Source organism: Muntiacus reevesi, chromosome 2 (genome assembly GCF_963930625.1).
Source record: "Muntiacus reevesi chromosome 2, mMunRee1.1, whole genome shotgun sequence".
Taxonomy (NCBI): Eukaryota; Metazoa; Chordata; class Mammalia; order Artiodactyla; family Cervidae; genus Muntiacus; species Muntiacus reevesi.
In genome coordinates, this window is record NC_089250.1 from 203,532,823 (window position 1) to 203,560,705 (window position 27,883).

Sequence of the window (27,883 nt, forward strand, 5' to 3'; positions counted from 1 at the left end):
TCTCTTTATAAACAGATTTTCATAATACTATTTGGTCCAGGTTTTCTGCTTGTGTTCCAGGGATGGGTTGGTCTGGATTAGCTAGCTAGCTAGCCATTACCATAAGTGTAACCTATGGCCTGAACTCTTAAAAGAGTTATTTCTCTTCTTGCCCCTTTATCTTTGGCCAAAGTCATAAAATTGAATTTGTGTCAATTAAATGTACATATGAGGCAATTCCATGAGAGTTTAATTCCTCTCTATCACTATAATTATGCCTGCTTCTAATGAAAGGGTCTCATGTCTTGGATTACTTTGGTCTCGATCAAATAGCCTTCCAGGAAAGGACCTGTTGTCTTGTTGCGGGTGAGAGAACATTAGTCTTTAATGTAGAAAGTTTACTGTCCAAGGTGTCAGAGTGCTTTAGGGAAGTGATATATCTGAACCACTTTTCCCAGACAAGCTGCCAACGTAGAAATAAAGTAACACCCCTCAGCACGAGTGAATTAGAAAACCCTGACGGCCCTGCAGTTAGCATTGCTGTCAAGAAGACCTGCTGCAGAAAGACCATTCTGCCAAAGTCCAGCGTTTCATAACACGTGTCAGTGTTCACTATTAACAGCAAGGGTCAGAAATCCAAACCGGCTGAAGCAACAAAGGAAAATGTATTGCTCACAGATCTGAAAGGTCTGGGCCTATCGTTTGGCTTCAGGCATGGTGGGATCCAGGTGTTCAGATGATTCCATCACCAGGAAGGTGTTTCTTCATCACTTAGCTCTACTCTCCTCTAATCCAGTGCATCTCAGACTTGAACATGTATCAGAATTATTTGCTAAATAAGCAAACTAACACCCCATTTTTGGACCCTGCCCCCGTTTCTAATTCAGTGCATCTAGGGTGGGACATAAATGTTTTCATTCTTAGTAAGTTCCGGGTGATGCTGATTTTACTGCTCCGGGGACCACACTTTGGGAACCACATCTACAGTCTCAGGCGTGGCCCAGAGACGGTCCCTGGTGGCGCCTCTCCTAATAGTCCCAGCAGCGTCCAAGAACCAGCTCTCCCCTGAACTGATCTCTAAACTCCACAGTCAGGGAGAGGCACCTGTTTCCTTGTGGGCCCAGGCAGGGCCAGGAGTGGGGGTAGATGCGGTTGCCTCCAAGCCGTGTGGACTGAGAGGCTGGGGAAGAGGTGGTTCCCTGAAGGAAAACATGGATGCCATGAAGGCCACTGTCTCTGGAGCCTGAAAGCAACCGCTGCTCATTTCATATAAAAATTAACCACACAGGACATTTTGCTACAAATTCTTCAGAGGCCAGGTTCGGAGTCAAGGACTATAATATGCAAGAGGAAAGAGCAGAAGTTGCTTGGTCGGTGATGAGGAGATGGGGGCTGACACCTTCCTGAACATCATTAAAAATCATGTGCATTCCTGAGCTCACGAAGAGACAGCAGCGGAAAGATGAGTGTCAAGGGCTACAGAGAGCATCTGCCCCTAGAGGCCCCCAAACAAGCTTTAGAGATGAGACGAGCAGAGGCTTTGACAAGCCAGGTGTATCAGCTATCTCCTGCTGCCTGACAATCCCCTGCATGCTGTCGTGGCTGCGAGCAACAATGCTTTTTATTATTGCTGCGGGTGGACTGGCTGGTTCCATAGTGAGCTAGTGGGCTGGGTGGTCTCACGTGGCCTCACTCACAGTGTCTGGCAGGCCCCCTGGCCTGAGGACCTCAGCTGGGACAATCTGTCTCTGCTCCATGTGGTCTCATTATCCAGCACCTGGGGGTCTCTAGGCAGCCAGAGAGGACACGCCTCAGCGTGTAAGTGCTTTTTAAAGGATCTGCTCAATCGTGACTGCGAAGGACCTGTTGGCCAAAGGAAGTCACCAGGCCAAGCCCAGCTAGAGAAATAGGCTCCGGCTACCTCTTGATGGGGGGCTTGCCAAGTGGTGCTAGTGGTAAAGAACCCGCCTGCTAACGCAGGAGACCTAAGAGACCCAGGTTTGATCCCTGGGTCAGGAAGATCCCCTGGAGGAGGATATGGCAGCCCACTCCAGTATTCTTGCCTGGAGAATCCCCATGGACAGAGGAGCCTGGCAGGCTGCAGTCCATGGGGTTGCAGAGTCGGACATGACTGAGCAACTGAGCAAGCACTCACCTCTTGATGGAGGGTGTTGGCAGTGACACAGTGCGACGTGGCAAGTTGCATGTGGAAGTCATTTGTGGTCATCTGTCCCGGTCTCCTGCACTATGGGAAGCAGGTAACTGGATGAGGCTGTGTGTGCATGCTCAGTGAGTCATGCATAGACGCTCTGGAGCGTTCAGATGTCAGCGATCCTCCCAGCAGGTAGCCCCCACTCCCCTCCAGGTTTTGTTTCAGAGGGAGTGTGGGCAGCTCAAGACAGAACGGGTCTAAGTCGGCCATTTCCCTGGACCTTTCACCATACACATCACGCGGTTGCCAGGCTGACTGGCACGTGACCACCACTGTGGAAGCTGGAGGTCCAATGCCCTGCCTACAGGGGGCGCCACTCCCCACCTCATAGCTGCCACGTAGGCATGCCAGCAAGGGCTGTCAGATCACGTGACTTTTCAAGAAGGGCCAGGAATCCCGATTTTCATGTGGATTTCCTCTTTTTTTTTAATTTATTTTAACTTAACATCTGTTTCCAATTACAAAAGTCACTCAACACAATCTACAGGCTTGCCTCAGCCATTGGGCTTCGAGTCTATGAGCTCTACACTAGACCTCTGTGATTCTCGGATATAATGTTTGCCATTTCATTGGATTCCCAGCTGACCTCAAAGACCCCTTGCCTGTGGGAAGGGGTCATTTTGCTAAGACTCTGAATCGTTGAGTCATAGCCGGCGGGTGGGGAAAAGCCGCCTGGCTGGAAAGCTGACCGGACAGCCCGTGTCCTCACATCTTCTTTGTGACATGTGCTGCATTCACGGTAAATCTCCTGAGTTGATACGCTCTTTTGTTTTCAGAGATGAAAGCCAAGTTCTAGCGAAGCGAGGAGAAAGTGCAGTTCACAGAAGAGGGGTAGTTTTCAAGCAGAAAAGAGCAGCTTTGGGATAAATTTAAATGTACCATTTGGCTTTCGCTGGTGGCACTGATCTATTGTGTGAATAAATCCACTGTTCTCCACAGCTGTGATGAGAATAAATCCACCCTCATGTGGGGCTCAGGCCGGTGCAGAAACAGCTCACCCAAGCGAGCAAGGGGAACTTCTAACGGAGTCAAAAGGCAGCACCCTCGTGTGCAATGAGGAAATGCCGAAAAGCCCGACAGTGGGGGTGTGAATCAGGAGGACGCAGGCACTGTGTACACGTTTCTGGGCAGCTATGGGTGGGGAGAACTCAGGTAGTGGAGCTGCGGCATTGACCTTCACTGGGACAAAGGCTGATTTAATTTTTAAAAGCATGTTCTTAGCATAATATGACTCAAAGGGTGCAGGCAGAACCCAACAACCATGTTGTCGCAGGAGCATTCCCCAAGACACTCAGGGCAGAAGGGTTTGTGCAGATAAAAAAACAGACCCTGCATGAAGAAAATGCCTTCCTGATTATCCTTTTCCAAGAAGAGGCAAGTGTAAGGTTACAAATAATTATCTTAGATGCGCAGTTCTACCCCAGCCCCAGGTCACTGAGATGTACGAGGAGGAGGCTTTTGCTCACGTGGTGGTGGTGGTTTACTCACTCAGTTGTATCCAACTCTTGCCACCTCTTAGACTGCAGCCTGCCAGGCTCCTCTGTCCATGGAATTTTCCAGGCAAGAACACTGGAGCGGGTTGCCATTTCCTTCTCCAGGGGATCTTCCCTGCCCAGGGATCAAACCCGGGTCACCCACAGTATAGGCAGATTCTTTACCTTCTGAACCACCTGGGAAGCCCCATGTAGTGACAGTAAAAAGGCATGGGCCACCACGTAGTGGCTCTTTTTTGACTGACTTTGTAAGTGTTCTAAGCAGGAAATGCAGGAGGAACTTACGGGAGAATGGATACTTGTGTTATGTATGGCTCAGTTCCTTTGATGTCCACCTGGAAGTATCACAACACTGTTCATTGGCTATGTGTATGTGTATTCAGTCGCTCAGTCATGTCTGACTCTTTGCAGCCCCATGGGCTGTAGCCTGGCAGGTTCTTCTGCCCATGGAATTTTCCAGGCAAGAATACTGGAGTAGGCTGCCATTTTCTATTCCATCATTGGCTATTCTTCAATACAAAATAAAAGGTTTAATAAGGAAAAGTCACAAACATCCAAAAAAAAAAAAAAAGAAGGAACTTATGAGTCTCCTAGGTTCTCCTTATCCTTATACTGCCAGAATCTCTCACTGACACTGGGGTTTGTACCCCTAGATCAGAGTGTTGATGTGTTTGTTTAACTGTGCACAAGCTCTTCAGCCCTTATTTATGGGGTCTTCTCTAGGATCTGAAGGGACCTTGAATTTCTCAGCTCTGCTTTATTGCAGATGATGGAGGGAATAATATGTTTTAATGACATTCGCAGATACTGAGATTGACAAGGTTCAGAGTTGAAATCATTTTCCATCCATCCATAGTGCCGGGAGCCAGGGTGGAGCATTAAACAGGTAGGCATGGCCTCTTGGAGTAGCAGGAGGCCTCTAAGGCTTAGGTGGCCTCAGGGTCCCATGAGAGCCCAGCTGAGACTTCTCCACCCCTGCTGCCCACCAGACTTCCCCTCACTCCCCAGCCCAGCCCCCGTGCCATTCCGCAGTGCGCCAAACCCCGCTCACCACAGGGCCTTGGCACCTGCTGCCCCCTTGACCTGGAAGAGCCTCCCCATCTGGATATTCACAAGGCTCACCACTTTCAGGTCTCTGCTCAGATGTCACCTTCCCTGACTGAGGGTCTGAAATGGTTTCCTTCCCCTCCTGTCGTCTCTAGCCTTGACCCCGCTTGAGTTTCCTCCCAGCACACATTACCTACTGCCGGCGTGTCCTGTGTACTGATCCATGTCTGTCTCTGCCCGGTGACTGGGAGGTCTGTGAGGATGGGGTGTGCCTGTTCACCCACGTCTGTACCCACCCCCCACTCAGACCAGCATCTCATCTCACAGTGAAGTGACAGTTGAGAGCCTGTGGCATTAATGCCTTTCGGGGAACCCATTTCTGCTTCAGCTCCCTGTGGGGAGAGGGTGCATTGATGCTTCAGGATTCCTCAGTTCCAGTTCCAGAGGAGCCCACGGCCGTGCCTTCCTTTCACCCTCTTTTCCATCCCCCTGCTGCTTCAGGGATCTGCGTGAGGAAGATCCCAGTGGCCTCAGCATACCCCCTGGACCCACCGTGTTTCCATAGCAATGAGGGTCCCCGCCTTCATCAGCTTGTTATATCAGCTCCTTCCAGCTCTTACCTGCTCATCCCTCGAGGGGCAGAGCAGGCCGAGTAGCCGATAAGAAAGGAAAACAGTTAAAGCAGCCTTGACCAGAGAGACCGGAATCCCCAGGTCACGTTGCCAGCAGCGCTTACCGTCTGTCCCCAGGAGCGGCACTGGAGCCACGGCAAGAGTCCATCAGGGTCAGAGAATGACCCACCGCCGCTATTGCCCAGGCCAGCCTGCCACCTGAAGGCCCACAAAGGTTCCTTTGGGTGCCCTTGACTTTCCTGGGGGAGTAGCTTGGAGTTGCCATGACCTGTATCAGACCAGCCCTTGAGTTCTGTTGGCTTTCATGTTTCCTAAAAACTGGAGTATGAACAAATACAATTTAGGGTTCAGTTCAGTTGCTCAGTCGTGTCTGACTCTTTGCGACCCCATGGACTGTAGCACACCAGGCTTCCCTGTCCATCACTAACTCCCAGAGCTTGCTCAAACTCATGTCCATCGAGTCAGAGATGCCATCCAAACATCTCATCCTCTGTCGTTGCATATAAATTTCTGATTCTAGCTTTTCTTTGGAAAAAAAGAGTTGGCAACTCTAGAAGCACAGCACTATCTACCTGGCAGGTGTTGGCTGGAGCCTGGTGGTGGCTCAGCTCTTCCTCCCCCCATCTCCCCCACTCCCTTCTTCTTCCCCCACCCCCCAAACTCAGTCTCAATCACTCAGAGTGCCTGCTTCAGTTCCCCAGACATTCACATTCAAAGCCTCTCTCCTGGATGCCTGGTAGACATTGGTGTCCCCTCCTTTTAGCTGAGCTTTTCCATCAGCCCAATGGCAGCCCACTCCAGTATTCTTGCCTGGAGAATCCCGTGGACAGAGGAGCCTGGTGGGCTGCAGTCCATGGGGTCACAAAAGAGTCAGGCATGACTGGACAAGCACGCATGTGCCACACCTTTTCCATCAGCCCAGTATCTGGCTCTCCTGGAAGCCACCCAGTAGAGCTGCTGTGTGATTCTTTCCCTCTCCAGCCAAAGCCATTCTTGATGTTGCTACTTGAACTCTCATTTGGATGCAAAATCTAACAATATAGCAGGAGGGTAAAGGACTCCAGCTGAATCTTTGGTAATCATGGGTGCCTGTTTACTGAGGTCATGGGGATTGAAGGCTGCTGGTTTTTAACAAGTCTTTGCATCAGGCCATATATATATATAGTCCATTTAGTCAAAGTATGGTTTTTCCAGTAGTCATGTACTGATGTGAGAGTTGGACCATAAAGAAGACTGAACACCAAAGAATTGATGCTTTTGAACTGTAGTGCTGGAGAAGACTTGAGAGTCCCTTTGACAGCAAGGAGATCAAAGCAGTCAATCCTAAGGGAAATCAACCCTGAATATTCATAAGAAGGACTGATGCTGAAGGTGAAGGTCCAGTACTTTGGCTACCTGATGCAAAGAGCTCACTCATTGGAAAAGACACTGATGCTGGGGAAGATTGAAGGCAGGAGAAGAAGGGGAGGACAGAGGATGAGTTGGTTGGATGGCATCACCGACTCAATGCACCTGAGTTTGAGCAAGCTCTGGGAGATGTTGAAGGACCGGTTCATGGGGTCGCAGAGTCGGACAGGACTTAGCGACCAAACAACAACAAAACCCCAGAGAATTCATGCATGTTAATTCCCAGTTATTTGGTTATAAGTCAACTTTAAGTCAACCCTTGATACTACTGTTTTTTTGTGGATTTTTTTTTTTTTTTTTTTTGTGGCTGCACTGAGTCTTCATTTCTGCCCACGAGTCTTGGGAAGCAGGGGCTACTCTTCATTGCAGTGCACAGACTTCACTCACTGCAGTGGCTTCTCCTGTTGCAGAGCATGGGCTCTAGGGCACGCAGGCTCAGTAGTTGTGGAACACGGGCTTAGTTACTCCTTGGTGTGTGGGATCTTCCCAGATCAGGGATCAAACCCATGTTCCCTGCATTGGCAGGTGGAATCTTAACCACTAGGCCACCAGGGAGGTCTGGAGACTATTAAGTGGTGCCATCCAGTTGCCTATGTTTAATTCACATCTCCAGCCCAGACCACCCTCCCAAACTTCACACTCATGTGTGTGTACAGGCCAGTGAGACAGCTCCACCCTGATGCCAATCACATCTCTTGGTTCCAAGCTGCCCTTGCTCTTCTCTTCCAAACTTGCTCCTCCCACAGCCCTTCCCAGCTCAACCAAGAGCAAGCCCATCATCCACTCCCTCAGACCAAAGTCTTGGAGTCATCCTTGACTCCTCTGTTTCTGTACCCACCACATCTACTCTGGCCGGAAATCCTGTTGGCTCCATCTGTAACATACATGCAGAAACTGACCATACGCTGTGTCCCACCCCCACTGGACAGCTGCGGGAGCCTGGCCCCTCTGCTTTCCCCTTCACCTCCCTTCATTCTGGTCTCCACTCAGCACCTAAGTCAGATCAGGTCCCCTGATCTAGAGCCTTCTGTGTCTCCTCTGTTCTCTCGGAGTTATGACATTACAGCGTCCTCCAAGGCCCTGTGTGACCTGTCCTCCCCACCCCTTCTCAGGCCTCTCACTTCACGCTGGTGTGTGGACCACACTTCCCCAGTGCTCAGCGAGACCCATCTTGCCATCCTGTACTTTCCATCTCTGTTACTGTGCTCTGCTTTTATTGTTTTTCAATATCATCTTCCTGACATAGAACACGCTATACTATTTATCGTTTCTCCAGCTATTGCCTCTCTCCACAAGGGTGAGAATCTTGGTCTGTCTGGTCACCGCTGTGTCCCCAGTACTAACAACAGAGCCTGGCAGAATGGTACTCAATATATATTTGCCTAGAGGATGAAATTCAGTAGGTTAAAGCCTCTTTAAACATCCCAATGGCAACATTTTGAGCAGTTCTATTTTTAAATAGAGATTTAAAAAAAAAAAAAACAGAGAAAGAATCCAAATATGAATAATTCAGATGTTATCATAAGACACCCCCCATGTTCATTGCCTGACCTAGACAATAGTTGATGGCCAATTTCATCTGTGACCCCACCCTCTCCCCACCTGATTATGAAGCAAATTTAAGTCATCATATTTATCTGTAGATATTTTAGAATGCCTTTGTTTTTTCACAGCTGCATAGTATTCCACTGGGTGAACAAATCACCCAGGGATAGTACCTATGTGTCGGGGCTTCCCTGGTGGCTCAGTGGTAAAGAACTCGCTTAGCAGGAGACTTGGGTTTGATCCCTGGGTCAGGAAGACCCCCTTGGGGAGGAAATGGCAACCCACTCCAGTATTCTTGCCTGGGAAATCCCATGGACAGAAGGAGCCTGGAAGGCTACAGTCCATGGGGTCGCAAAAGAGTCAGACACAACTTAGTGACTAAACAAGAACAACAACAGAACATACAATAACGTATTTTTTTTTTCAACCAGCCTTATTGGGTACTTTTTGCATATCACTTTATAAAGTCAATGTTCCACTCATTAGAACTTCTACCATCAACTTCAGTTTTGCAATACTTTTTTTCCTACAACTGAAGAGTAATTTCTTTGTAATTCTTGTTACCCACACAAAAACAAAATAAAATAAAGCACAATGATTCCGAAACACCCATTCTTCTCCACAATATTAGGGATTATTCTTTATCGGCACTTTGCTAGAAGTCTAATTTTTTAACTTTTTATTTTGATTTTAGATGTAAAAGCAAAGTGCAAGGACAGTACAACCAACACCCCCATTCCCCCAGGTTCACCACTTGCTAACATTTTGCTGCGGTTGCTTTGTATTTACTCTCTCTCTGTGTATTTTTAAATCGTTTGAGATTTAATTGTAGACAGCATCCCCCTTTACCCTGAGCACTGCAGTATGTATCTCCTAAGAACAGGGGCATTCATCTTCCACTGCTACAGTGCACTTACATGCGACATTCAGGATATTTAGCATTAATACAATACTGTTATCCAAGCCACAGACTCTACTCGGATTTCTCCACTCGCTACAATTATGTTCCTTACTGCGATGTCTGCCCCCTGCCAGGATCTACCCCCAGTGTTGCTATTGCATTCAGCTGCCATGTCTGCCCCATCCCCTTTCATCCGGAGCATCTCTCCAGGCTATCTTTGTCTTTCTTGACCTTGATATTTTTGGAGAGTACAGGCCAGTTTTATAGAATATTCCTCAATTTGAGTCTAATCGATTTGGAGCAACCCTCACAGTATGCAGTCTAAAGCAGAACCCCCTGCTTTCGCCCCCAGGACCTGGAAGCCGCCGAGAGAGACCCCTATCCGCAACCCGGAAACCTGCGCGAGAGGCTGAGGACAGAGAGGAAGATGCCTCGGCCGTGCTCAGGGCCATCCAGGTGGAGAACGAGGCCCTGCAGAGGGCGATCCTCAGCAGAAAGGCCGAGCCCCCCGCCAGCCCACCGCAGGTGCGTCCCCTGCAGTGGGAAAGGACAGAGGACTCCGGCTACTCAGGGACCAGGCGGTGTCTGAGCCGTGCTTGCCAAGAGCACGTGGTGAGGAGAGAGAGCCGTGGGGGCGCCCCTGACCTCAGACCAATCAGCGCATCCACTGCCGGTGTCTCCCCATTTCCTCCGCCTCCTTTCCATCTTTTGTGTCCTAAGCCTAAATTGGATGCTAATGTGCCTCCAGTCCTTGCTGATTTCCCTGCAAACCCTGAACACCTTAAGCCAGGGCTGCAGACTGGTGGGTCAGAGCAAGAATGGAGACAACAGCCATCTCTGGCTTCTCTGGAAAGACCCCCTTCCCCAGAGCATGAGCCCTTCCGGCCTCCGCAGTCCTTACCGTTCCCTAAAGCCCTGCCCCTGGCCTGCTTCACCTGCTCAGGAAACCCCACCCCCCACACTTGTCCCTACAGGAGTTTAAGTTGGTGCCCACAGCCTTGGCATTTGCGCAGCAAACAGGAAGATGGATGATGGGGTGGAGTGGGAGCACCTCGGGCATCCCTTGGTGTCCACATCCTTTCTCAGAAGCGTGTTCCCCGACTCACCTGTTGAAACCCTTTGCCTTAACTTGTCCTGCGTGACGCTCAAAGTAGTCCTGAGACAGGCAGGACTGGTTTCATGACCCTGTTTTCTAGATATGGCTGATGGCACCCAGGAATCAGAGGGGCTTTCTCGTGGCATGGCTATCTGTGGAAGTGGCTGAGGTCTGTCTGTCTACAAGCTTAGAGCCCCATTCACACCATTTGCTCCCCAGGCCCTGTCTCAGGCTACTCTTTGGGGCAATCATCAAGCATCATCTGTTGTCTGTTTTCCTGGTGCTCAGCCCTATGCCCCTGACATTTGTGTCTGTGATCACAAGATGGTCTTTGTCTCTGTTGGTGAAGGGGGTGCAGTGGATGGCTTTATTCTGACCTCAGATCATGCAATTCCATCATTCCAGGACACAGAGGGACCACGAGCAAAGTCATGGACCAGTCTGCTCAAGGAGGAGACCCCTGAGGTCAGTGAAGTCCTGAGAGGAGCAACAGAGTACCGTGTCCAACCGCAACAGTCTCGAAAGGGCCTCCCCGCCCCGGTCCCAGCAGACCCTCACTGTGCTTCCTGAGCGCGCCGGCATTCTGCCCATCTCCCAGCTCAGGAGACCCAGGCTGGAGCGCTTTGCCCATGATTATGAGTGGAAGCCAGAACTCACCCAGGCCTGCTGACTCCCAGTGCCTTGCTAGGTTTCTGCTTCTTCACAAAATAATACAAAAACAGATCTTAGTATCCTAGATAAATATATATCTATATCTACCTAGTTGGATTAGGCCAATCTCAGCAAAGGTGGCCCCAGGAAATATGGATGTGAGTTAACAGAACAGCTGGGAATGTCTTTGCTAGAGTATGCCCAAGGCTATGCCATGTCCTCAGAATACAGAGGTGGCCGAGTCAGACCAGATTAGCCCCTGGCCTCAGGGAGCTTGCAGACAACATTCCAATTAAGCCATCCATAACCGGGTGACTTCAGAGAGAGATGACAATCAAAGGTGCTAAAAGGTGAGAGTGACAGATTATGGGATGGTGGCTGCCTCCCACAGGGTGGTCCGAGGAGGCCCCTTGGAGGGCATCCTGTCTAGGCTGAGCCCTGTCTGTTAAGGAGGAGTCAGGCAGCAAGGGAATAGCATTCCATGTGGAAGGAACAGGGGGAAAGCTTTGAAGTGGGAATGAGCCTAGCCTAATCCAGGAGGGGAGGAACTCATGGAGGAGAAGAGGGCAGGGGAAGTGGGGGGTGGGCAGTGGGGAATTGGAGAGAGAGCTCATGAAATAGAGTGCTAGGTAGAGCAGCACCCCAGAGCCACACTATGGTTTTCTTTTTGCAACCCTCCTGCTTTTTCTATTATTTCCCAGTCCTCTGAAACCGTTGCCAGTCAATATTTCTGACAGGTTTGCCACACTGCCTACCCTGTGGTCCAGGATTTCTGGATGACCTGACCCCTGATTCACAGAGCTTCCAATGACTACAATTACTTGCAGATAGAGACCAAAGCACATTTTTAGTTCAGATGATAAATGAAAAAGAAGGGGGAAAGGCTTGGAGGATTGAAAATCAAAGGGTCTAATGTTACTGGAATTCTCCACAGAGTCCCATTACTTTGTTGCAAACAGCACAGAGGTTCACTGGAGGTGGGCAAAGGTTTTGATGAGAGAGAAATTTTTCAATAGCTCATTGAAGCTGATCGTTCCCTGGGACTTCCCAGATCATAAGAAATGGAGACCCCGTCTTTTGCCAAAGATCATGTGAGGGTTTTCTAGAAATCTAATCAGCCCCAGGCAGTTGCTGTCACCCTCATTCCAGCTCCCAGTTGCCCGCAACGGGACTGATGATCCTTGAAGCGTGTCCTTTTGACCATGACTCTGCTGTGGCTTGGGCCAGGAGGGTCGCCTCAGACATCTGTCTCATGAGCTTTTGCATCCTCCCCCAGTTGCCTCCCATCACCACGGCGACCAGCACACAGGAGCCAGCCAGGGCAGCAGGGGGAGCCAGAGCCGTCAGTGAAGCCATCGACAGAATCGGCCTTTTGGGGAGCAGGTACTTATCTAAGCGGCTTCAAAACGAAAACAAGCAGCCCATAGTCATGCACCCATGAGAATCTTATTAACCGAGGTTTTCCTTTGCCTTTCCTATATGATTCCAGACCATTTTTAAAGCTGGTCGCTTAGACTAGCATTCCCCCCCTCCCCCCCCTTCAGCCCAGAAGCATGAAATTGACTTGATTGCTTTCAGACCCCTCTCTTGGCTTGTTCGGTTTGGTTCAGCCAGTGTAAAACTTCAATCTTCTCGGAGGTTTCCAGGGAAGCGGCCCACATGGCAGGAAGTGACCCAAAGCAGTGCCCTTTGAACCTTCTTTTCTCTATTCAGAGTTCGTTCAAACTCCGCTTTCTATCCCCTTCACACGTAGCTTTAGTGATTGGCACCATCAGGTTCTGTTATCAAAATAAAGGCTTTCCTCTAGTCTTCAGGCAGCATCGATCTTCAGAAAGATGCACCAGTCCAAGCCAATAGTTTCAAGCATGCACTCGTACCCTGCCACACTCCTCGGGTCGCCATGGAGAGTGGGCGCCTGGTAGGCTCTGCAGTGCTGGTGCTGAGGGGCGAGAGCAGCTGGAATCCAGCCTGCACGGTGGTCACTAAGCTGAGGCTCCAGCCTGGGACAGCATCAGCCCTGAAAAACGGGGAGCATTTCCTCTGCACGAAGGAGGAGTTTCCTGGCCAAGCTGCATACTCTCCAGATCTGTGTCCACCCAGAGGGAGTTTGCCTTTGATAATTTCTAGAAAAATTCTGAGTAGGCTAAAGGCACTGCTAGCCATTCCTCCAGGGGTCTGCAGACCCCAGAGTGGAAACCACGCTGTGTACCCCTGTGACCATAAATCAGAACTTGAGGTTTCCTCCAGGAGAGAAAGGGCTGAGCCGTAAGGATGTATCACATCAGATACAGTTTTATTTACAAGCAGCACACACATCACCAAATGCTTCTTTCTGTGTCCTCAAGATCCTTTGTGCTTCAGGGTCTTGGGGATTCTCAGCCTTAAACAGCACAAGTGGGGTATGTTTGCAGACGACCCTCTTCTGGGTTTGAAACGCTGTGTCCTCAGAAACTAGAGGTGCTGAGCAGGTTAGGAATTGGCAAACTTTTTCAGTAAAGGAGGGGAGGGCAGGTTGGGCTGAGGGAACCAAAGTTGCCTAGACAAGAAGTCATGAAAGTGTTAGTCACTCAGTCATGTCTGACTCTTACAGACCCCATGGGCTGTAACCCACCAGGCTCCTCTGTCCATAGAATTCTCCAGGCAAGAATACTGCAGGGGGTAGCCATTCCCTTCTCCAGGGGATCTTCCCGACCCAGGGACTGAACCTGGATCTCCTGCATTGCAGGCAGATTCTTTACCATCTGAGCTACCAGGGAAGTGCCTTTCAGTAAAGGGCCAGATAACAAATACTTTAGGCTTTCCACTTTTTGTTTTAATAACCATTTAACACCATAAAACCATTCTTAGCTTTCAGGTCACATAGAAACAGGCTGTGGGCTGCATCTGATCTGCAGGCTGTACTGTGCGGACCCCTGCTCTAGACTCCTGGGGCTGGACTGCGTCTTTGTTGTGGCACACGGTGTTTCTCTAGTTACAGAACATGGGCTTAGTTGCCCTGCTAAGGGCATCTTAGTGGGAGCTTAGTTTCCTGACCAGGGATCGAACTGGAGTCCCCTGCATTGGAAGGTGGATGCTTAACCACTGGATGACCTGGCACATCTCCCCATCTCGACTTGCACAGGTTAAAAGTCTGCTTAAGGAGATCAGCTGGCTCTGGCCCCAAGCAGTTTCTCTTACTTGGCCCTTCTTTTGGGTCTAATTGTGCAGTTATTTATAAAGGGAGAAAACCAGCCCATGTGCACCTTCAGTCTCTCTGCTGGGTGTGAGTCTTTTCTTCTCGAATTGTTACTTGTCTCTGAGATGGAAAAGGAAGCGTGGCATCCTTGATGGGAAGGCTGTTTATTGTGTATCATTTATTACTACTTGTTTGCTAAAACAAAAATCACGTTTCAGACAACAGCAGAAGCTTCTGAAAGTCCTCCAGGCCATTGAAAGTGACTCCACCCATCTCAGCCTGGTTGTTTCACCCACAGAGGAGCAAGTGCTGGACCCAGAGGTGAGAACCTTGACTTACGAGGCTTTCTCAGGGCATTCTCAACTTGCCTGAAGGCTGAGGGAAGAAGGGCCCCTCAGTATGATCATTTCTATTCAGTGGGAACTGCTCTGACAACAGTAAACTTAGCATCTTTCTGCCCTGGTCTCCATCCCCCCTCCTGTCTCCCCCCAGCACTCAGACCATGTAATGAAGCACAAAGTTTCAGTGGACAGAAGTCTGACAACCCAGGAGGAAATATAAGTAGCCTGTCTATAGAAAAATATTCAACATCACTGATAATCAAGAAATAAAAATTAGGGCAACCTTAACATTCCATTGATATCTGAGTTAAATTATTTTTGATGATAACCTCTGGCACTGGCAAGGTTACAGTAAAATTGACCACTTACTCTGCTGGCAGCAGTAGAAATATGGGTGGAAAGCTTTTGAAAAGCAGGAAGAACAGACTTAGGAAGAGCCCTAGAAATATTTATGTCTTCCAGCCTGACAATCCTACTTCTTTACCCTAAAGAAATCACACAACAGAAATTGAAAAATATATAGGCACAAAAATGTCTGTTTCAAAAGTATTGAAAGTAGGAGAAAGAGGAAAAAAACACAGAAATAACATATATGTCTCACAATAAGACAGTTAATCAGGAAAGTATGATATATAGGCAGTATACAGTTGTGTAAAAGAATGGACATTTATGGAGGTTATGCAGACAGAAAATGTTAAGGACATAAAATTAACTGCAAAAGGTAATGTTCATCTTCACGGAGTCCAATATTATTATAGCAAGTGAGCAAAGATATGGCTGTCTGAGTGGTTCGATGGAGCTGAGACATGAAGAGTGAAAGGGCAAGATGGCATCAGGAATAACAGGTGATGCTTTTCTCTTTTTGGCCAAATGGTTTGTGTCCAACACATCCTCTGCCCACTTCCTATACCCAAGCCTTTCTTATAACTGTTTGGTGCAGCAGTCACTCACCTGGTGATTGGCCGACAGAGACTTAACAGGAGGTGCTCCCAAAGGCACACGTAGAGCTCATATGACAGCAAAAGGAGCCCTGCTGCAACCTAGACTGGAGTTCTGGCTTGGAGTCTTTACCATCACTTAGAGGTCGTGTGACCCTAGACAAGCCTCTTAAGCTGTCTGGTCCTGGGAGTGGGTGGCTGTCAAATTGGGTAAATAATTCAAAGCCCGAGGGGCCGCTGTGTGGCTGCAATAGGAAAGGTCTCTGAGGGCAAGTGGCTTGGTGCCTGGTACCAAGGCAAGGGGGAACCAGGAAATATGCCTTCTAGAAAAATCTACGGAAAGCAAAGCTTTATTCTCCCTGTATGGCATAGTTGTTTTCTTAGCTATAAAGATCCTAAGTGGGGTGAAACCTCAGTCACATTAAAAAGAACCTAGATGGGTCTTCCCTGGTGATACATTGGATAAGAATCCACCTGCCAATGCAGAGGACATGGGTTTGATCCCCAGTCAGGGAAGATTCTGCATGCTGAAGAGCAACAAAGCCCAAGTGCCAAAAATACAGAGCCAGTAGTCTAGAGCCTGAGAGCCACAACTATTGAATCCGAGTGCTGCAACTACTGAAGCCCTTGTGCCCAAACCCTGGCTCCCAAATGAGAGAAGCCACCTCAGTGAGAAGCCCGTGCAATGCAATAAAGAGTAGCTCCTGCTCATTGCAACTAGAGAAAGCCTGCACCCAGCAACGAAGACCTAGGACAGCCAAGAATTAATTAATTTTTTAAAAAAAGAGCCTGAATGGATCAAGTCTCCTTATATTATAGGAGACAAGAAACCCAGGGCAAACTGACCTATACAACAAAGAGAAGAAAAATGAGAGATTTCTTTGTAGTGAATGCCATCATCGGGGTCAGGTAGGGCTTGATCCAGAAGCTTACACTGTGTCTCCACCACGTCAGCTGAATCTCTCTGAGCCCCATCCCCACCTCAGTACCCAGTCCCAGCTCTGCTCCTTCCCTGTGATCTCTCAATGGCCAGTGATTCCCACTTCTCCCCGTTATACCCTGAGACTCCACAGTCAGGAGAACTGAGCGGTTTCTCTACACACAGATCTGAGACTAAGTCACATGCCCATCACTGAACCACTCCCAGGCGTCAGGACACGCTAATGGACTGGACCAGTTCAGCTCCTCCTCGGGGTAGGAAAGCGTTCATCTCTTTGTTATCCCACGGCTCAGAAAAGAGAAGGGGCAACTTTGACAAAAGAAAAGCAGGTGGTCTTGGTGAAAGGGGGGCAGTGATATCAGGGTCCAGAAGTTTCCCGGCCACTGTGTGCCTCACACCCCTCCCTCCTAAATTGAGCAGGACTAGCCATCAGGTTGCAACACTGACAACTTCTGACACTGCCTTAGTTAACAGACCCTTCAGCTTCTTCATTTAGAAACGCTACTGAGGGAATTCACACATTTTAGACTGCACTGGGCGTGAGATCCAGCAGCCCCTCCCGGGGGCAACTCGCCTCCCATCTGGCTTCCTCCCGACAGCCAACAGCCGCAGTGACCAGCGCCACTTCTTCACACTCCCACGGGGCTCACCTGGCAGCGGAACGCGCCTCCCAAGCACGAGTTCATTAACCTCCCGATCCTCACGCCTTGAGCCGGGCCAGTGGAGTTTTATCACCTTCCTGCCAGCCTGGGACTCAGGCCCAAGACAACAGAGGGCTTGGCCCTGGCTCCACATGGGCCCGTGGCAGAAAAGGAGGAAGCCGTGGGGTCTGCTAATAAAAACAGGCCCTACGTTCCCTCCGGGAGCAGGGAGCTGACCTCCCTCCCTCTGCATCCCCAGCCCATCGCCTGGCAATCAAGGCTCATCCAAACGCACGCTGAGAGCACTAGCACGTCTTGCTGGCTATTAATTAAAAAAATAAGTAGGGAACAGTTGCTGTTCATTTGCTCAGCTTCCTGCTCACAGGACCATCGCAGATTACAGTGCTAATTAAGAGAGGGCATGTGCGTGCGGGGAAGGCACCATTTTCTGAGCGGCTGATCCGTAGCGACCAGCCCTGCAGTTGGGGCGAAATGGGGCCTCAGGAAGCCGTTCCGCAGTGTGGTCATTGATTGATGGTGTTCACGCCCTCCCAGACCAGACAGCCTGCCCGTGAAGGAGGTGGGCATTAAAATCACTGGAGGAGAGAGATGGGCGGAAACGGCCACTTACAGAGTGCAGGCGGGCCGGGACTGCTGACCAGGCCTTCTCGGGGCGTACACATGTGCTTAGTCATTCAGTCGTGTCCGATTCTTTGCGACTCTTTGGACTGTAGCCTGCCAGGCTCCTCTGTCCATGGGATTTTTCAGGCAAGAATACTGGAGTGGGTTGCCATGCCCCCCTCTAGGGGATCTTCCCAACCCAGGGATCAAACCCGGATCTCCTGTGTCTCCTGCATTGCAGGCTGATTCTTTACCTGCTGAGCCACGCATGTATCCCGCTTAATCTCCGGGATAGGATTGTCAGATTGATGGTGTCATCTCCTGGTCCCCATTCAGGCCGAGGGATAGCAACTGACCTGTCCAGCGTCCTGTGTTATCTACTGCAGTGGTCCCAGCCTTTTTGGCACCAGGGATCAATTTCGTGAAAGACAGTTTTACCAGAGACCGGGGGTGAGGGGATGGTTTTGGGGTGATTCAAGCATATTACGTTTATTGTGTGCTTTTTTTTTTTTTCTAATCTATAATGCTGCTGCTGATCTGATAGGTGGTACCGGTCCTCACCCCAGAGGTTGGGGACCCCTGATCTACTGTATTACACAGGCTGTCTGCTAGGCTGCCACAACCACATGCCATAGTCTGGGGGGCGTAAACAATGGAGACTTCTTTTCTCACCAATCCAAGATCAAGGTGTTGGCAGGCAGGGTTTCTTCTGAGGCCTGTCCTTGACTTGCACATGGCCACCTTCTCATTGTGTCCCCGCATGGCCTTTTCTCTGTGCCTGCCCGTCCCTGGTGTTTCTCTTGGTATCCAGATGTCCTATTCTTGAAAGGACATCAGTCAGAATGGATTAGGCCCACCCTCACAGCCTCCTTGTGTCTTAATTACCTCTTTCTAGGCCCTATCCCCTTTTGAGCAATTAGGGTTTGGGCTTCAGTATCTGAGTTTGCAGGGGGGTGGGGGTGACACAATCTAGTCCCTAGTGAAATGAAAGTTTCTCAGTGGTGTCTGACTCTTTGCGACCCCATGGACTATACAGTCCATGGAATTCTCCAGGCCAAATTTCTGCCCAATTCAGCAGAAGTTAGGACATGCCTACAGGATATGAACCCTTGGTCGTGGGTCAGAAAAGTGCATATTCAGGGAGAATCTGATGCCTTTAAACATTTATAAATTTTTATTTTATTATTATTTATTTCATTTATTTTTGGCTGCGCTGAGTCTTCCTTGCTGCGCCCGGGCTTTCACTAAGTGTGGTGAGTGGGGGCTACTCTCCAGTTGCGGTGTGTGGTGATTTCTCTTGTTGCAGAGCATGGGCTCGGTAGTTGGGGCGCACAGGTTTGGTTGCTCCGTATGTGGGATCCTCCTAGACCAGTGATCAAACCCGTGTCCCCTGCACTGGCAGGCGGATTCTTAACCACTGGACCATGAGGGACATCCCTGTAAACATTTTTTGTTATTTGTGGACTCTTACAGAAAATACTAAGTGCCAGGTTTCACTGATAACTTTTTCTTTTTGGCTGCACCGAGTGGCTTGCGGGATCTTAGTTCCTTGGCCAGGGATGGAACCCAGGCCCCAGCAGGGAAAGAGTAGAGTCCTAACCACTGGACCACCAGGGAATCCCCGCAGTGACTATGTTTTAAATGCCTCACAAATATGAACTCTTTAAAAATCTCCATGGTAACCATCTGTAATGGGTGCTTCTCTTATCCTCATTATACAGATGGGGAAACCAAGGCACTGAGAGCCTAAATACCTTGTCATTTCGAGGTCGAACTGGATTCCACCTGTGCTGTTTTCATCCTGTGGCATTACCTTTCTTCTTGTTAAGGACAAATCGGGACTGAAAGCGGAGGAGATCAAAGATGCCATCTACGTGACCATGGAAATCCTGTCCAACTGGGGCAGCGCGTCGTGGGTGGGCCTCACGGAAGTCGAGTTCTTTGACCTGAACAACACAAAGCTGTACGTGTCGCCCCATGACGTGGATATCCGGAACACAGACATGCCCGGGGACCTGGGCCACTTGGTCAACAGGAACTTAGCTGTAAGTGGAGGCGGTCCTGAGCGAGCCTTGGCCTCATGCCTTAATGCATTTTTTTCTGTCCAGGATAAGTGAGGGTGTGGGTGCGGGGAGGGAATGGCTGTTGTGACTGTCTCGGCCATTCATTTGGGCAGAGTGGGGAGGAGCCCGGGAACAAGATAGAGGCAGAGCCTCCAAACGGTACCCCCCTCGCCCTGAGCGCTGTTCCAGATCCCTGCTCAGTGGGGGTTTCTTTGGGGGTTTGGGGGACAAAGAGGAGCCAATCACCCCATTTATCTACCTTTGCGGTTTACCACAGTCCTCACCACCAGACACGGGACCTGGGGAGGGGAGTGTCATCGAGGCCCTTGTTTTGTAGACGAAAAACTGAGACTTGGACAAGGGCATTGACTTGGTCAAGGTCACAGAGCTGGAAGGTGCGGGAGGGGCAGACGCATACCCTGCAGCCTGGCTCCGGGCCCATGTACCCCCTCCGGGCCCGGCTTCCCTGGGACACAGAGAGCACACTTAGAAAACTCGGAAGGTTGCTTTCTTTCAAATATCTAAAAGTTAAAGAGAGAGAGGTTCTGGCATTTTCTCTTCCTGCCACTTGCATGCTGGACACAGGAGACTGAGCTGAGCTGAGCAGACTGCCCAGCACCGACGTCCGCACTGTACGTGTGCTATAGCATCCATCACCTTGACCTCTGGGAGGGGCCTGGGACACAGGATCAGAGGTTGCCTCTGGGTCACGGAACAGATCGAACAAGGGACAGGGGCAATAGGAAGGCTTTCTCTTGGATGCTTTTTTGGTACCTTTTAAATTTCCTGCCCTGTATACATATTTCCTATTCCAAAGAACAAATTATTAGTTTTTTCCCAAATATTTTATGTATGTATTTATTTTTGGCTGTGCTGAGTCTTCGTTGCTGAGCTCAGGCTTTCTCCATTTGTGGCCAGCGAGGCTACTCTTCATTGCGGTGCAGACTTCTCACTGCGGTGGCTTCCCTTGTTGCAGAATGCAGACTCTAGGCACTTGGGCTTCAGTAGTTGCGGCCCCCGGGCTCCAGAGTGCGGGCTCAATAGTTGTGATGCATGGGGCTACTTAGCCCCGTGAGATGTGGAATCTTCCCAGACCAGGAATCAAACCCATGTCCGCTGCATCAGCAGGCAAATTCTTACCCAACTGCACCACCAGAGAAGTCCAAATTATTAATTTTTTAAAAAGAATTGAAAATGAAAACAGTTGCCACAGTTGTAGTTCTTGCCTTGTGCCAGGCACAGTGCTAAGTATGTCGTATGTATAATCTTATTTAAACATAACAGTGCACAGACCCGAGAAGCAGAAAGGCCTGGCTCCAAGCTTAATCACTTACTGCATCATGACCACCAGTAGCTCACCTAACATCTACTTTGGTTTTCTCATCTGTGAAACGGGGATCATAGTAGCACTTAGCTTGATACAATAGTAAGGATCAATGTAAATAAAAAGAACTTACCACGCCTCTGAAAGAGCTCTGAAACACCAGCTATTGCTGTTTTCATTGTTACCAGTCATAGTAGTAGTAATACAGTGAGTGCTAAGTCGCTTCAGTCGTGTCTGACTCTCTGCGATGCCATCGACTGTAGCCCACCAGGCTCCTCTGTCCATGGGATTTCCCAGGCAAGAATACTGCAGTGGGTTGCCATGCCCTCCTCCAGGGGATATTCCCATCCCATGAATCGAACCCATATCTCTTTTGTCTCCTGCATTGCAGGCGAGTTCTTTACTAATGCCACCTCTGTGAAGCAAATATTATTCCCATTTAAAGAAAAAGAAGCCAGAAAGGAGGGCTGTGAAATCCCCAGTTCTATATATCCAGGTTCTGGTCTTGACTCTGTGGCCTTGGGCATCTCACCTGCCTTCTCTGAGAGTCAGTTTTTTCCCTCCTCCTGTAAAATGGGAGTGGGAGGCCTGGATAATCCGTGTGATTCTTATTTTGCCAGCAAGAGAAGCTGAGTCTGGCTCGCTTTAGCAAACTTTTGAAAAGAAAATGTGTTGCAAGCCTTTTGAGTCGCTGGCGTACTCACTGAGACTCAGGCCAGAATCGGACAGGCCCCGTGGGAAACCTGGGGATTCTGGGGAACATCCAGGGATGCCTGAGCACCGGAAGTTTGTTCATTTTTTTGGTGGGAGGCTGCCCCGTTTGTTGGCTGATTGGTTGCTTAAATGGTTCATCATTTTGTCTTTCTGCTGGGGATGTCCAGTCCCAGGAGAGGAAGGCTGATGGACCAACCTGACTAGGAGGCCCAGGCACCTTGGTACCAGTTCCCAAGATGCCCCAGTGGGGCAGGGAGGGAATCCTCCCTGAAGAAACTCATGGCTGTTACTGAAAGAAAGGCAGTGTAGATGTGAGATAGCCGGGAAACACCGCCTGTCCACAGGGCTGGACAGAGTGGTGTCTGAGCCCTCTTAAAGATCAGCTGTGTGACCTTGAAGGAAACAGGTCCCCCCATGGGTCACGGCCACTTGGATGCTCTGGCCTTGCATTCCCTGCTCTTCCTGCTTCAAATCTGTGAACTCCCGCGGGGCTTGGACTGGCCCTCGACAAACCTCTCTGGTCTCCCTTGTGCACAAGGCAGTGAGTGGCATTTTGGAAGTCTGCTATACAGAACAGAACATACCAGAGGCGATAAAAAGCATCATTGGATTTGATGGGGACCAATTCTGATGATTACTCTCCCCTTTCCTCTGCTTAGCAGAGGCTGACGAGCTTTGCCTTGTCATAACAGTGAGGACTTCAGCCCAGGGTTTTGGTGGGGTTTTTTTGTGTTGGTTTTTTTTTTTTTTTTTAAATATTGGGCCTTGAGGCTGGGACATGAGACAGCTGTCTTACCCTAAGCTGCTGGATCTCCAGGCCCAGCTGTGGGTGGGCTGGATTCCTCCTGCCATTCTGGTCTGGGGTCTCTCTGATAGTCATCCTGTGTGCCAGGTCTGGGGCCACCAGAGCACACCGCCTCTCAGAACCATCCCATTTCACTGGGCCCCGGACGTCCCTTACTGAATCTCATGCGAACTTTGGTGTGGCTCTCCCCATTTGGTAAACGAGAAAACCAAGTCTCCGGGAAGACGAGTGACTCCCCCAGGCCACACTGCTGTGGAGTGGCGGGGCTCAGCTGGAAGCTGAACAGAGGGTACCTAAAAGCAGAGTCTGGGTTTGAAAGAGAAGTTACTTCCGTAGATGTGATTGTGGGACACGTGGGTGGTGTGAGTGCCCCGTATTTGGTGCAAACCCCCCTCCCTGCCCTGCCCGCCCCATCTCTCTCATCATCGGCCTCCCCCCAGGCTCAGGGCTTCAAGATGACTCCAAATTTATACACCCAGCCCTGCCTGTTTCTCTGAGTTCCTGACTCGAATGTCAGCTTCCACTCCATGTCTCGGACCTCAGAGATCTAAAACCTAAGTTTCAGTTCCCCTGCCCAGGGCCACATCTCTTCCTCCTCCAGCAGCCCTTTGCTCAGAAAATGGCATTCTCGTCTGCTCAGCCACCAAACTCACCACTTCCTTGATTGCCCCACACCCCACTCCCCTTCAAGCACATCAACCCCTCCTGTTGATTCCACCTCCAACACGGAACCTGAACTTGGCCGCTTCTCTCCATTTCCACTGGTTCCTCCCAAGCCCCTCTCAATGGGACATTAAATGGCCACCTCTCTCCTTCCTTTCTTCCATTCTTGCTCCAACCACTACATTTTGTACTCTTTACTCAAAGGGAGCTTTTACAAATGTCACCTCCCCTGATTAGAACCTCTGCCATGACTTTCTGGGAGAAATGGGATGCCTCCCTGTGACCTGGGAGGCTGTCTGTAAGCACGCCTCCAGGTCCTCTCTGCCTGCTGCACCCACCAGGCTGCAGAAGCCACAGGGCTCCCTTCTGCTCCTCTGATCTGCCAAGCTCATTCTCACCTCTGGGTTCAGCCCTTGCTGCCTCCTCTGCCCAGAGCATGCCTCCTCCAGATGTTCAAGTGGCTCCTTCCTCTCTCCTCATTCAGATTTCAGCCCAGCTATCACGTTCTCAATGAGACCTTCCCTGACCCTACAAACTGGAGGAGTTCTGTTTCCTCCCCACCGCAGTCTCTATCACATCAGCCTTTCTCATTTTCTGCAGAGCACTTCTAGCTCTAAAAAATGATCCTGTTCACTTGTTTCTGATCTGACTCCTCCCATCAACCTGCAAGTTCTTGTCTGTCCTACTCATACTATATTCCCAGCACATAAAGCAATGCATTTTTGAAGTTTTATTTTTAAAAATAATTATAGTCTCACAGAAAATTGTAAAAAAAAAAAGTGCAGAAAAGAGAACTACAAAGCCAAAAGTTGCTTTTTTTTGAAAGAATCAATAAAATGAATAAACCTTGATTGAGCAAAGGGGGGAAATACTCAAACTACTAAAATCAGAAATGAAAAGGGGGCCATTACTACCAAACTTACAGAAATAGAAGGGAATTTTTTATTCCCTTTTATTGTGGGAACATTATGAACAATTTTATGCCAGCAAGTTAGATATCCCAGATGAAATAGACAGATTCCTAAAAAGACATGAATTACCAAAACTGACTCAAGAAGGAAGAAAAAATCTGATTAGACCTATAGCAAGAAAAGAGACTGAATTAGTAATCAATAAAAAAAGAAAGAAGAAAAGCCCAGGACCAAATGGCTTCACAGGTGAATCTTACCAAATATTTAAAGAATTAATACCAGTCCTTCACTCACTGTCCTAAAATATGAAAGAGGAGGGACCACTTCCCAACTCATTTTCCAAGGCCAGTATTACCCTGAAACCAAAACCAGACAAAGCCTTCAGAAGAAAACTACAGACCTGTCTTAGCCCTTATGAATATAGATGTAAAAATCCTCAATAAAACATTAGCAAATCAAATCTAGTAGTGTATAAAAAGATTTATATATCAAGACCTAGTGGAATTTATTCCAAAAATGTAAAGCTTTCAGCAAATGAAAATAAGTCAGTTGACTATGACATATTAATACAATAAAGGGGGAAATAATCACATGGCATCTTAATAGACCCAGAAGAGGCATTTGATAAAATTCAACATTCTTTCATGATAAAACCATCAACAAACCAAGAACAGAAGGAAAGATCCTCAACCTGATAAAGGGTATCTGTGAAATCCGTGACTAATATCATGCTGAATGGTGAAAGACTAAAAGCTCACCCCTAAGATCAGGAATGGGTCAAAGATGCCTACTTTCACCACATCTATTCAACACTGTCCTGGGGATTCTACTCAAGATAGTTAAGCTAGAAAAGGTTGGAAACAATGAAATAGACCATATTTGCAGGTGATATGATCTTACTAAAAATCTTAAAGAATCTGCAAAAATTACTGATAAAACTAAAATCAAGTTCAGCAAGTTTAAAGGATAAAGGGTCAATATAAAAAAGTCAATTGTATTTCTATACACTAGTGATGAACTATCTAAAAAGGGAGTTAAGAAAATTCTATGTATAATAGCATCAAAAAGAATAAAATACTTAAGGATAAATTTCATCTAAGAAATGAAAGACTTGTACATTGAAAAGTATCAAATATTGTTGACAAAATTTAAAGACGACCCAAATAATGAAAAATGAAAATATATCTGTGTTCACGGATTGGAAGACTTAATACTATTGCTATGACAATGCTCCCAAATAATCTATAGATTCAATGTAATCCTATAAAATTCCAACTGCCTTTTTTTTTTTTTTTTGGTGGAAATTGACAAGCTGGTAAAATGTTTATGGAAGTTCAAAGAATATAGAATAGCCCTTAAAAGTGTTGGGGAAAAAACAAAGTTGGAAGACTCACACTTCCCAATTTCAAAACTTACTGCCAAGTCACAGTAATTAAGACTTTGTGGTTCTGGCTTAAGTATAGACATATAGATCAATGGAATGCAACTGAGGCTGCAGAAATAGGTGCATACATCTATTGTCAATTGTTCTTTAACAAGGATGCCAATCCCATTCGATGAGGAAAGAATCATTTTGTTTCAACAAATGGCATCAGGACAACTAGATTTCCACATGCAAAAGAATTAAGTTGGACTCTTCCCTCATACCATCTACAAAAGCTAACTCAATGGATCAAAGACCTTGAAACTTTTATAGTTTTAAGGCTATAAAACTCTTTGATGAAAAACATAGGTACAAATCTTCGTAGCTTGGAAGTTTTCAATGGAGTTTTAGGGTCAACACCCAAAGCATAAACAACAAAAGAAAAAAATAGATTAGACCTCATCAAAATTTTAAAACATTTTTGCTTTGTAGAACATTATCAAGAAAGTGAAAGACAACCTACAGAAAAGGGAGAAACTGTTTGCAGATCATACATCTGAGAAGAGCCATGTATCCAGAATATATAAAGAACTCAGACTCAACAGCAAAGAGACAAACAGCCCAATGAAAAAAGGCCAAAGTACTTTGAATAGATATATCTCGAAAGATTTACAAATGGCCAACAAGCACACATGAAAAGATGCTCAATATCATTAGTCATTCAGTTCAGTTCAGTTCAGTTCAGTCACTCATTCGTGTCCAACTCTTTGCAACCCCATGAACTACAGCACACCAGACTTTCCTGTCCATCACCAACTCCCAGAGCTTGCTCAAACTCATGTCCATCGAGTCGGTGATGCCATCCAACCATCTCATCCTCTGCCATCCCCTTCTCCTCCTGCCTTCAATCTTTCCCTCAATAGTTATTAGGGAAATGCAAAGCAAAACCACAAAGACATACTTCATACCCGTTGGATACTATACTTAAAAAAAAAAAAAAAAACAGAAATAACAAGTATTGGTGAGCATATGGAAAAATTGGAATCATCATTACCTTGTCGGTGGGAATGTAAAAGGAAAATGGCACAGCCATTGTGCAAGACAGTTTGGCAGTTCCTCAAAACATTAAATGTAGGGACTTCCCTGGTGGTCCAGTGGCTGCGACTCTGCACTCCCAGTGCAGGGGCTAGGGTTCCATCCCTGGTCAGGAGAACTGACCACATACTGTAACTAAGACCCAACACAGCCAAATAAATAAATAATTTTTTAAAAATTAAATGTACAGTTACCATGCGACCAAGCATTTCCACTTCTAGGTATAAACCCAGGAAAATTAAAAACATATATTCACACAAAAACTTGTACACAAATGTTCATAGCAGTGTTATTCATAATGACCAAAAGGTGGAAACAACCCAGATGGCCATCAAATGATGCACAGATAAACAACATGTGGTCTGTCCATACAATGGGATATTATTCGGTCATAAAAAGGAGCAAAGTCCTGAATAAACTTGGATAAACTAGAAAGCATCATGCTGATTCACTAGACAGCATCGTGCTGAATGATGAAAGTTGGACATAAAAGACCATATATATTGTATGACAGCATTTATATGAAATGTCCAGAATAGGCAAATCCATAGAGACAGAAGATAGACTAGTGGGTACCAGGGATAGGGGAGATGTAGGAATGGGGAGTGACTGCTTAAGTGTATGAGGTTTCTTTGAGGGGCAATAAAAGTATGCTGGAAAAAGATAATGGTGATGACAACCTCGTGAATACACTAAAAAACCACTGACTTGTACACTTTAAAGTGGTGGTTTTATATATGTGAATTTTATCTCCCTTTCTTTTGGCCACACTCTGCAGCATGTGGGATCTTAGTTCCTCAATCAAGGATGGACCCTGTGCCCCCTGCAGTGGAAGCATCAAGTCTTAAGCTCTGGGCCGCCGGAGCAATCCCTCAATTTTTAATGAAGTATAGTGAGGTTCCATGTGCCTTTGTCTTGCTTCCCCAATGGTAACATCCTGTGTGACCACAGTACATCATCAAAACTGGGAGACTGACATTAGTATAACGAGCAGATCTTCATACACTTGTTTGTGCATGTGTGTGTGTATACATTCTTTTCAATTTTGTCACGTGTAGATTCGTGTAACCACCACCACGGCAAGATACAGAAGAGTTCCATCACCTCAAAGGAATTCCCTCCTGGGACCCTTTCTAACCACCCCACCCCCTTCCTGTCCCTAACATGGGCCACCATCAATTTGTTCTCTATAATTTTTTTCGTTTCAAGAATGTTGTAGGGACCTCCCTGGCAGTCCAGTGGTTAAGATTCCGTGCTTCCAGTGCAGAGGATGTGGGTTCAATCCGTGGTTGGGGAACTAAGATCCCACATGCCACGCTGCACAGC

At 47.9% G+C, this 27,883-nt stretch overlaps 1 protein-coding gene across 1 annotated transcript in view; it reads left to right on the forward strand.

Annotated features, from left to right (window-relative positions):
* The window catches only part of KATNIP (katanin interacting protein), a 228,755-nt gene that overhangs the window by 125,814 nt on the left and 75,058 nt on the right, over positions 1-27,883 (forward strand). The window contains exons 9-13 of the mRNA XM_065924545.1: positions 9,569-9,741; positions 10,718-10,777; positions 12,240-12,346; positions 14,357-14,459; positions 19,449-19,664. Coding sequence (XP_065780617.1) covers positions 9,569-9,741; positions 10,718-10,777; positions 12,240-12,346; positions 14,357-14,459; positions 19,449-19,664 — 659 coding nt within the window. The remainder of the gene's footprint in view (positions 1-9,568; positions 9,742-10,717; positions 10,778-12,239; positions 12,347-14,356; positions 14,460-19,448; positions 19,665-27,883) is intronic.